The following is an 11,420-nucleotide window of genomic DNA, read 5'->3' as shown; positions in this document are numbered from 1 at the left end:
TGGGTAACAGGATCCTCAAAGTGGAGCCTTACACATCAAGGCCAAACAGCAGCAGGGAGGCAGTTTCCAGATTCTCAGCCTGAGGCCTCTCCAATGCAGACTTCCCACCCAGAGCACTCTTCCCACACCCCTGACGGCAAACCTCATTGCAAACCTGTACACACCTGTCATTTTCGTTTGGCTTGTTGCGGCCTGTCCTGATCTTCCTGAATCTCCACACAGCTGTCTAGCACGGCTACTTTTCTCCTAGCTCTGTGTTATCTGTTCATCTGATCAGAAGCCTTCTTTAGCCCAGCCTCTGACAGGACACTGCTAGACACAGCTCTTGAGGCCGGATCAAGCTGCTTAATCCCTATTACCACCAGGCTATGCAGAGCCATCTCGTCACATGCCTCAGTGAAAAGCAGCCCTTTGCCCTGGCCAGTCGGTTGGGTATCATCCCAGGCACCGAAGGGTTGCTGGTTCTATTCCCCGTCAGGGCTCATGCCTGGGTTTTTGGGCTCCATCCCTGGTGGGGTGTGTGCAGGAGGCGGCTCATCAATGTTTTACTCTCACATAAATGCTTCTCTCCCTCTCTCTCTAAAAATCAATAAAAATCTTAAAACAACAGCCCTAGCTGGTTTGGCTCAGGGGTTAGAAGTGTCGGCCCACAGACTCAGGTTTGATTCTGGTCATGTACCTCAGTTGCAGGTTTGATCCCCGGCCCCGGTTGGGGCATGTGCAGGAGGCAACCAATCGATGTCTCTCTCTCACATCGTTTCCCTCTCTCTGCACCCCCCAAACCCCGCCTGCTCCACTCTCTAAAAAAAGCCCTGACTGCCTCGGTCTCAAGGGTCCCGGGTTCGATTCCAGTAAGCGGCATGTACCTTGGTTGTGGGCACATACCCAGTGGGGAGTGTGCAGGAGGCAGCTGCTCGATGTTTCTCTCTCATCGATGTTTCTAACTCTCTATCCCTCTCTATCCCTCTCCCTTCCTCTCTGTAAAAAAAAATCAATAAAATATATTTTTTAAAAAAATAAAATTAAAAAAAAGAAAAAAATTCAATGGGAAAATTATCCTCGAGTGAGGATAAACAACAATAAAATAGTAATAAGTCAATGATCATTGCCCACACCTGAGTGCAGCAGGAAGGGAGTCCCAGGCCCCTTCCAAGATGAAAGCAACTCCATGGTAGGGCGGGTGGGGACGGGACTGCTGGGCAGACGCTAAGGAACAAGGACGAGAGCGGAGCGCGAGACTATCCAGCGATACACAGGCGCGATCCGCAGAGGCAGGTTCTCGCTCTAGCTGATGTCTCGCTCTCCTGTGGTCACGTCAGAAATGAGGAGTCACTGGGACTGGGCCGGCAGTGCCACCAAGGGCAGTGGGAGGAGCTCCGCTGAGAGGGCCCTGCACGCCTGGGGCTCAGGCGGAGGGAGCTCTGATCTGCATTCAGCGAGGCTCAGGGAAGCCTCCTCCGCAGTGAAGTCACCAGCCTCATGAGACTGGGCGCTGGGGAGCAGTCCTTCCCCGGGGGTCGGACAAGCCTCCTCAACATGGGACGCTGTCAGAGCGCCTGCTGCGTGTGCCCGTGGCCAGGGCTGCCTTTCCGGTGCGGTGACGAGCGTTTCTGTAAGAACCCACCGGAAGTTTATGAAACGGGAAATGTTGGGTTTTCCCTGGGAAGGCCTTTATGGAGTTTTTCCATTTGATTTTAATTCAGAGAGATAAACAAGAGGCCATTTCAATGATTACTCCCAGGCAGGGTTCAGCACTGAAGGTGGCAAAGAAGAAACCCTACGCGGACCACCTGGAACCGGCTGCTGTCCCCGTTACCCGGGGGCGGAGGAGGCTGGTTTCCAGGCGTCACCCCTGGCCCAGAGGCTTCCTTTGTGTTCTCGAGTTCATTAGCCAAGAGAGGCAGAGGGAGAGACAAGAACAAGGGAATGGGGGGGCGGGGGGAGACGGTGGTCAACTCATTCATGAAGAGGCACACAACACTTCCAAGTCAGCTGTGTGTCCGGCTAACTACCACAGTGAGGCCGGGACAGAGGCTGCTGCGGGCATCCAAGGAGAGCTTTCTGGCCACGGAGTCCTCTGGGACACTCAAAGCAAAATGCAGGTATCAAGGCTGAGATTACAGAGTGTTCCTGACAAACCCCAAAGCTACCTTCGTCACGTAGTGCCCTTCTGTACCCAGCAGATTATAGCCATTCTGTTAGGAAAAATACTGTTGGACTTACAAGAAAATGCTAGTTGGAACCACAGCACCTGGATATCCTACTTCATCTGGAAACACACAGTGGGCAGATCCCACCCCACCCCATGCTAGCCGAGCCCTCCCCAGCTCCTTCCCCGCTGCCCTGGCCTCTGTAAGGCCAGCTGCACCCACACCCGCCCAGGCCCGCCTTCCCAGCCATCCTGGTGGGCTCTCAGGTTCCTCAGGTAGGAGTGGGAGGCAAGGCCCTCCCGTCATTGTCAACACAGATGAGTGTGTCCCTGGGTCCCACGGAGCCTGGAGGATGTGAGTTCGCCCACCGTCAGCCCAACAGCACAGGAGCGACGGCGAGCACACAGGCCTTCAGCTGCGGGCAGTCCCGAACACCATGGCTCTGAGGAGCATGCGTGGGCACAGTGCACTCACCTCGTGCACACGGCCTGTCAAAGCGTCCGCACTCCTACCGTCATCGCAAACCGACTCTCCACAGTGTGCAGACAAGAGCACAACCACACTGAAGTAACCTCCCGGCACCTTCACACCAGGCAGGCCCGCGGCCAGCCCAGCGGGCGGTGCCCACACACGGCCAGAGCCGCCACCCCCAGTGCAGCGAGGGATGTGTCCACTGGAAAGCATGGAATCTGGAGCCTGGAGAAGATTCCTAGGACCCCTATGTACAAAAAGGAAACAGCACGGACAACCAGGAGGCCCCCTTTGCCAGAGGCCAGCCACCAAGCAGTCAGCACCTGCCCCTCCACCTGGGCTGTGGCAGTTGGGACACCATCAGACCCTGCAAATGTAGGTTTTAAAAACTTCCCCAATCACCAGATTCCATTCTGCATGGCGGGCACTTCAGAAACCTGGTGGCGAAGGATGCCCAGGAGAGTCATGTCCACAACAGCCCAGCTACCCAGCGCCCCTGCCACCCACACACACACACACACACACAACAGCCCAGCTACCCAGCACCCCTGCCACCCACACCCACACACACGGCTTGGTTGTTTCTGGGTCAAATGTAACCCAACCAGGAAAGCATCCAATCAGAAGGTTGCCTTGAACCAGTTCAGCCAACCCCCATGAACCTAGCCCACGAGAGAAGATTGCAGAAAAGCTCATGTGATCCAGGCTTCCTAAGAGACTGTATTTTAGCTTTTTACTGCAGTTGTGAAATTATCAGTAAGGGAGCATAATAAAGTGTTCTAAAAAAGAGAGAAAGCACTGAGAATGGAAAAGCCTCTAAGAAAGGAAGTTAAGCGCCAGTTACATGGCAGTGTTTATGGTATACTGCCTTTAGTGAATTTTTTAAATGGTATACATTTGCTTTTATATGCACAGGACCCTCCTGGACAGATAAACAAATATCTGAGGACTATGTCACTGGGGAGGGGACGGAAGCGCTTCAGTCAGTACTTACAGAGCAGGGCTGCTCTCCCAGACACCTCTCCCAGGCTGGCCTCACTGCCTGGCCAACAGCCGGGGAAGCCGCTCCCACCTATCGGAGCTCGAGCGGCAGCTGCAGACACTACACTAGGACGGGCTCTTGAACCTGCTCCTCCTCCACCTTCAACGGGTCAGCCGAGACCCGAGACCCTCCCTCCTCCTCGGAACCGACTCCAGCTCGGGCAGTGCTGGGAAACACTCATCAGAGGAGCCCACAAACACCGCCTTCCCAGGACAAGGTGCCGCGAGAAGGATCAGCCACAGTGATTCCCAAAGTGGGCGCTACCGCCCCCCGGTGGGCGCTGCAGCGATCCAGGGGGGCAGTGATGGCCACAGGTGCATTTGGGGGCGATGAGTAACTGCTATTAAAATTTAAAAAAAATTAATTTCCAGGGGCTGAGTAATATTTTTTCTGGAAAGGGGGCGGTAGGCCAAATAAGTTTGGGAACCACTGATCAGCCACGAGGACTGCAAGACAGACTCCGCTTCCCCTGGGATCTGGGCCCCTCCTGGTCCCCTGACCCACTGCAAGGACGATTTCAAAGGCATCTGGGATTGCAGAAGTAGTCACCAACATGGGGTCCCCAAATCTAGCTGCACAGGATGCTCAGAGCAGCACTGTCTGGCCCCCATCAATGTGCCGTCCTCCAGACGAAGGTGGAGGAGTTCTGGCTGCACGCTTGGCAGCGCACCCCTCAGGTGAGGCGGAGGCAGAGGCGGAGCAGGTGCGGGACCCACGCAGGGGCATTTCACACTCAATCCTAAAGCACAGACTAAAGGGTTTCTGTGTGCTGACTGTGAAGAGAAGCAAGCAGAGGACAGACAACTCAGGAGAGCAAGGTGCCTCTGCCTGGGGGGAGACACATGGGCCAGGGTGATGCTAGTTTCCTATTTCTTTTTTTTTTTAATATATTTTATTGATTTTTTACAGAGAGGAAGGGAGAGAGATAGAGAGCCAGAAACATCGATGAGAGAGAAACATCGATCAGCTGCCTCCTGCACATCTCCCACTGGGGATGTGCCCGCAACCCAGGTACATGCCCCTGACCGGAATCGAACCCGGGACCCTTCAGTCCGCAGGCTGACGCTCTATCCACTGAGCCAAACCGGCTTCGGCAAGTTTCCTATTTCTTAAGCTTAGTGGTGAGTACACAGGTTTATTAATTTTTAAAAAATATGGTAAAATACACACACAAAAATGTACTATCTTAACCACTTTTAATGTGCAGTTCAGTACTGGTAAGTACATTCATATTGTCGTGCAACCTGTCTCCAGAACCTTTTCATCTTGCAAAACTGAAACTCTGTCCCCATCAAACAACTCCCACCTACCCCGCCGTTCCACTTCTGTCTTTATGAACATGAGTGACTGTTCTAGGCACCGTGTGTAAGTGGAATCATACGGGTTTGTCCTCTTGTGACTGGCTTACTTCACTTGGCACAATGTTTTCAAGGTTCATCTGTTATACAGCACGTGTCAGAACTTCCTTCCTTCAAGGGTGAATAACATTCCAATGTATGTATAAACCACATTTTGTTTCTCTCTTCATCCATCAATGGACACTTTTAAGTTATTTCCACCTTCCAGCTATCTATCCTATATAATAAAAGGGTAATATGCAAATTGACCCTAATGGCAGAACCACCAAGAATGACTGGTTGCTATGATGTGCACTGACCACCAGGGGGCATGCGCTCAATTCAGGAGCTGTCTCCTGGTGGTCAGTGCACTTCCACAGGGGGAGCTCTGCTCGGCCACAAGCCGGGATGATGGCTGCGAGCGCAGTGGCGGTGGCAGGAGCCTCTCCCACCTCAACAGTGCTAAGGATGTCAGACTGCAGCTTAGGCCCAATCCTGTGGGGAGCGAGCCTAAGCCGCAGTCAGATATCCCCAAAGGGCTCCCAGCTGCCAGAGGGATGTCTGACTTCCAGCTTAGGCCCAATCTCCCAGAGAGCGGGCCTAAGCCGCAGTCAGACATCCCCCATGGGGCCCCAGACTGTGAGAGGGTGCAGGCTGGGCTGAGGGCCTCTAGTATATATATAAAAGCCTAAGTGACCGTTACAACTGGTCGACCTAACGAATGGTTGACCCGTCGCTATGATGACGCACTGACCACCAGGGGGCAGACGCTCAACACAGGAGCTGCCCATGGGGGTCAGTGCGCTCCCATAGCTAACCTCCCGTGGCGGGCCAACCTCCCACAGTCCTTCCCCACGGCAGGCTGGTCCTGATTGGCCATGATCGCCGGCCCGGCCGAGGGACCCCACCCGTGCACAAATTTGTGCACTGGGCCTCTAGTTTTGAATAATGCTGTGAACATGGATGTAAAAATATGTTTGAGTCTCTGTTTTCGATCTCTTTGGATATATACCTAGAAATGGAATTGTTAGGTGGTAGTTCTATTTTCCCTTTTCTGAGGAACCGCCATCCTGCTCTCCACAGCGCCGCACCGCTTGACATTCTCAGCACCAGTGCAGGAGGGTCCCACCTCCCCAAAGCCTCACCCATACGGTTGTGTTTCACAGTAGCCATCCTGATGGTGTGAGGTGGGAGCTCATTGTGGATCTGATTTGTACTTTTTAAGGTAATGGCTTTATTGAGACAAAATGCACACACCATGGGATTCACCCACTTGAGTGTACAATTCAACGGCTCAGCACTTTCACCCCGTTGTGCAATGACCACAGTCAATTTTAGGACATTTCATCACCCTGAAGAGCCCTGTCAACCCTCATTCCCCACCTCCCCAACCCCTGGCAACATCCATCTACTGCTTGACTCTGTGGGCTGCCTAGTCTAGGCCCTCCATGTACCTGCACTCATCCGTGCACTGCTTTTGTGACCAGCTTCTATAATTTAGCATAACAGCTTCAAGGATCATACATATGGTAGCTAGTTTCAGACTTGTCAGAAATATACTTCTGATGTGTTTAATATAATTTTTAAAAATTCAAGAAAAATTATATGGGGGGGGTGGGGCATCAAAGGTGCTATACACAAAAATGGTCAATAATGGTTTTGTTTAAATAGTGGCCTAGCAGGTGATTCTTAATTTTTTCCTCATACTTAGAATTCTGTATTTAAAAATATAAATATGTGCTTCTTTTATAATGGGAACATTATAAAAATTTTCAGGGAGAAATATTGTTCAACAGCCCTTATATCCTTGGGGTGAAGAGACCAGAGAGCCACGGGGCCCCCAAAACCCAGGGAACAGAAGCAGCCCTCCGCTCGGGCAGCGAGTGCCTGCGAGAAGCCTGCGTGGGGAGTAGCCCAGCTCGGCGAGCCGAGCGCAACTTCCAGCTGAGGTGCGTGTGGGCCTCACTCCCCAGTCCTCAGTGCGGAGGAGGAGATCCCAGCTCCGTTCACACAAGTAAGCACTGCCCGGTGCCCTTTCCTAGAACCAGAGCCAAATGTCACCAGGGTGGAGCACTTGCTTTCGGCCCATTTCCTCTGGGGCCCCGGGCTCACAGGCAGGACTGAGGTGTGAGCTCCCATCCGAACTACAAAAGGCTGTTGATTCTGGTCCCTGAAAGCAGAGGAACTATTTTCACCCCAGGATCCCAGCACTGGGCCTGAATGTGACAGGCATTAGCAGAAGTACGCTTGAAATGAGTGACAGGAGAAAAACAACTAGTCATTAAGACAACGGGTGGCTGAAAATTAAACCAGGTCCATATGTCATGTTGCTTCCTACATAAGAAGCACATGGTTGCCCTAACCCGTTTGGCTCAGTGGATAGAGCGCCGGCCTGCGGACTGAAGGGTCCCAGGTTCGATTCCGGTCAAGGGCATGTACCTTGGTTGCGGGCACATCCCCAGTGGGGAGTGTGCAGGAGGCAGCTGATCAATGTTTCTCTCTCATCGATGTTTCTAACTCTCTATCCCTCTCCCTTCCTCTCTGTAAAAAATCAATAAAATATATTAAAAAAAAAAAAAGAAGCACATGGTCACTCGGTCACCCATGATACATGAGGTGCTGGATTCGAGCTCTACCCCCCAAGTCTAGGAAAACCCACTGTTGGCTAACCAAAAATTGCTTCCTCCATCCAGAGCCAAAGAAAGCAGTAAAATTCTATGCTTGGATTTAAGGGCCAGATAGGACAAAAAGGCACAGGCATGCAGCCCCAATATGGAGGACAGTTCCAAACAGGTCAAGGAACTTCCTCTCACAGGGCACCTGGCACCTGCATCTCCACGTGCAAGAGAACACCTTCCTCCTCTGTGCTCTGGTAACTGAGCAGCTCTCTGCTGAGAACAAGAACACAGCGCATCCAGTGTGGGAATCGAGAGGCCTGCATTCAAGTTCCCTCTCAGTCGCTCCCTGGCTTTGTGTCCAAGGGCAAACCCCCTGGCTACTCTGAGCCAGCTTTGCGGTGTGAAGTGGGCAAAGGCCTAGCTCTCCCAGGCTGCTGCAGCGGAGGGGAGGGGCTGGGTGTCCAAACCAGTGACCGCTGCGAAGCACCACCCAGTATTTACATTAAGTAAAATTAAAGCATTGTTCCTCAGGCACACGAGCCACACTTCAAATGCTTTCAAGTCACAAGTGGCTATGGCTACCCTAACGAACAGCCCTGAGTAAGGAACTGTTAGGACTACTAAGTGGTTCTGGGCTTTCCCAAGAACTCTGGGCCCGGATGGTTGCCGCTGGCACCAGGGACAGAACACCGTGGCAGCTGGAGGGTCCTGTGTGCTCACTCTGTGGAGTCCTTCCCCTTCCCTCCCACTATCCTCACTCACTGAGGTGCATGCAGAAGCCCACACACGCGCGCGCGCGCACGTACACACACGCATGCAGATGCACACACACGCATGCATGCACGCACACAGAGGCTTGGGGCAGAGAAGCCAAACTCAGCCTTCTTCTTATCTCCCTGGACATAAGATCATTCCTCTTCTTCAGAAAGTTGGGCCTGAACTGGAATGCAGCCTAAGAAGTTACTACAGCTGGAATTCCAGGTTGCTCAAATGAATCAAGGGAAACAAATTTATGCCTAAGAGGATGCACCCCAGCAGACCCTAACCCACAATGCCCAACTTCTGGGATCAGAATGTGTGGCCAGCTGGACTGGACCCACCACCCTCCTGGTTGCGCATGTACAGACCTGGATGCAGAGGCTGTGTGCACGGCTCATCTGGACCAGGAGGAAACAAACATTTCAACCACACAGCAGAGCCATATGGGAGTCTTTCAGGAGAAATAAAATACAAACCCCTAAGGTTCTTCAGCGCTAAAAGGAAAGGATCAGGTCAGAATGAGGGGAGTGTGCCACCTGCCACCTGCCACGGGGCACCTGGGCCTTCCGTGCAGCTGGACTGGGAACTAAACCCTCCACAGCCCTCCAGAGCCACATCGTCTGAGTCACAGGTTAAAGCAGAGCTGTCAAAAGATCAAGTACCAAGGAATAGAGCGTGAAGGACATGCAAGGAATCCCCCGAACGGTCTGCCTGAAAACGCTGCACAACCAGGGGAGGGCCAGGACACAAAAAGTGATTCACCCTAAAACCCGAGCATTTAGTCCAGCGTGCCTGGCCCTCGGAACACCCCAGGCCTGCAAACAGTGCTGCTGCCTCAAATCATGATCGGAATCAGATAAATGCAGGAACTGAGAGCATATGGCTGTACTCACATTCCAGCAAGCACGGAGAACTCAGGGTGCGCAGGGCCCCGAGTGAATGAAGACAAGGAGCCCAAGGGGACAGGCGGGGCCGTCTGTGAGCTGATCCGGGCTGGCACCCAAGTGGCAGAACACACAGGTACCTGCACTGTGCCTTCCTAGGTGGGCAAGTGTGTCTCAAAGACGTCGACAGGCCAAGTGGCAGTCTGTGTCGTGTGCTCGCTGCCAGTGTGCTGAATTTTGGACAAGAATTCAGGTTACAGCTCAGAGTCTGATGTTCTTCATTACAAACATTGTTGATTTCCTAGATTTAATGGAGTGGAGAGAAAAATCAACATGCAAGCAGCTTTCATTTTGCTATTTCCACCCTCTCCTAGTTCAGTCTAGACCAGCGGGGTCCTGTCGCTAGGACTTCCTGCACTGAAGCCTATGTTCTGTATCTCTACCCACGACAGTCACAGCCACGGGTGGCTACCAGCACCTGAAATGTGACTAGTGTGACTGAGGAGCTGAATTTTTCATTTTACTTAATTTTAATTAATTTAAATGTAACTATCACATGTGACTAGTGGCTACTGAAGTAACACAGTTCTAGACTCAAGAACCAGGTGAAGCAAGAATCCATATACTGTGTATTCTAAACTCGACCATCATTAACACACAGCTGATAACAGAAATTCTCATGGACAACCTGGCACTGGAGCCTTTAAGTGCAAGGCCTGCTGTGGAGTCTGCAGCCACTGGCAATTCTGGAAAGTCTCCCAAAGTATTGCTCTGCTCAGCCCATGCACCAAGCAAGACCGTTTCCTTCAGTTTCAGCATAAAGCAGATGCCAACCAGGTTTGTGCAGCAACTCAGGGAAGTGGTCTTACAATGTGGAGCTGAGATTTGAGTCAGCACAAATGTGACATGGAGCAACGTCATTTAAGAGAGCAGTAAACAGCCACATTTCAGTTTTAAGGGCCAATAATACACGTGGGCTTCATAATCTATGGTGCCTGCCAATCCATTAATCCAGCCTGCCCCACCCAGTCTGCCCACCCACAGCGCAGGAATGGAGGGATGCCCAGGAGTCAGCTAGCTGGCAGGGGTGAGAGTGTGTGGGAAGATGATGTTTCCATTCCTTGCTCACATGGGACACCGAGGGAAACCAGGTCCCCAGCTGGGGCCTCACAGCCAAGGCAAATGAAGTCCCCATGTCCTCCCACCCCCACGGCACCTGGAAGGCAGACGGCAAACAGAGGGGCCCCCTTCAATAGTGCATTATGCAGAAGGAGAGCTGGTGTCACCCAACCACCAAACCAGATGCCACTGCTGGCTAACACATCTGCAGGTGTGAGCAGGGCCTGCGGTCCAGGCCAAAGGCTGCAACCTGACACCTAAGGAGACCAGGCAGGTAACAGCCATGAGTCAAAGCGTCAGGTGAGGGGTGATGGATGAACCAGAAAGCACTGGACCTGACCAAGAGTCGGCCACCACGGAGCCTTTCCAGGGGAGGGTGTGTGTGTGTGTGTGAAATCCCTCCATTTGAAAGTGCTGGCAACTAATTAAATTCTCTTAAAAACGGAGGGCCTATAATCAAGGAATGGATTCAGTCTATGGGCTGCTGGTTTGCAAACTCAGTTTTGAATTAATGATTGTCTCAAACCAAGGAGAAAAAATCCCCAATATCTCATTTATTTTCTTTTAATGGTTTTTTTTTTAATTGGTTTCAGGAAGAGGGAGAGTTAGAAACATCAAAGAGGAGAGAATCACTGTTCGGCCGCCTCCTGCGAGCCTCACATGGGGACCGAGCCCCAACCCCTGCTCGGCCGCCGGGAGCCCCGGCCCCTGGGTCCTGCTCGGCCGCAGCCGGCGAGGCCGGCATCTAATTCCTTAGGTCAGCGAAGCTGAAGCCCCGCCGGGGCGTCCCAACACGCCCTTTCCGCTGTTTCTACCCAGGTTTCTGACAGGTTATTTCCTATGACTAAAGGACTGATCTTTGCATTAAAGGCCTTGACACGTTCCCTAGCTTTTAGGACCACTGGGGAAATCCTCGAGGTCACTTCTTTCAATGTCTGATCTAAGAAACGCAAGGTCGGAGTTGGGGAAGAACAAAAATACATCTGCTCGCCATTCACTGCTTTTCCAAGAAGCGGAAGGCAGAACCCGGGGATCGAGGC

At 52.4% G+C, this 11,420-nt stretch overlaps 1 protein-coding gene across 1 annotated transcript in view; it reads right to left on the bottom strand.

The window, feature by feature from the left end:
* The window catches only part of TMEM11 (transmembrane protein 11), an 11,236-nt gene extending 1,672 nt beyond the window's left edge, over window positions 1-9,564 (bottom strand). The window contains exon 1 of the mRNA XM_005870146.2: window positions 9,271-9,564. Coding sequence (XP_005870208.1) covers window positions 9,271-9,272 — 2 coding nt within the window. The 5' untranslated portion in view covers window positions 9,273-9,564. The remainder of the gene's footprint in view (window positions 1-9,270) is intronic.
* Window positions 9,565-11,420: the final 1,856 nt, after the last annotated feature.

The sequence above is a fragment of the Myotis brandtii genome, unplaced genomic scaffold (assembly GCF_000412655.1).
Source record: "Myotis brandtii unplaced genomic scaffold, ASM41265v1 scaffold314, whole genome shotgun sequence".
NCBI lineage: Eukaryota > Metazoa > Chordata > Mammalia > Chiroptera > Vespertilionidae > Myotis > Myotis brandtii.
Note: the sequence above shows the minus strand (reverse complement) of the source record. Positions and strands in the feature narration are given on the sequence as shown.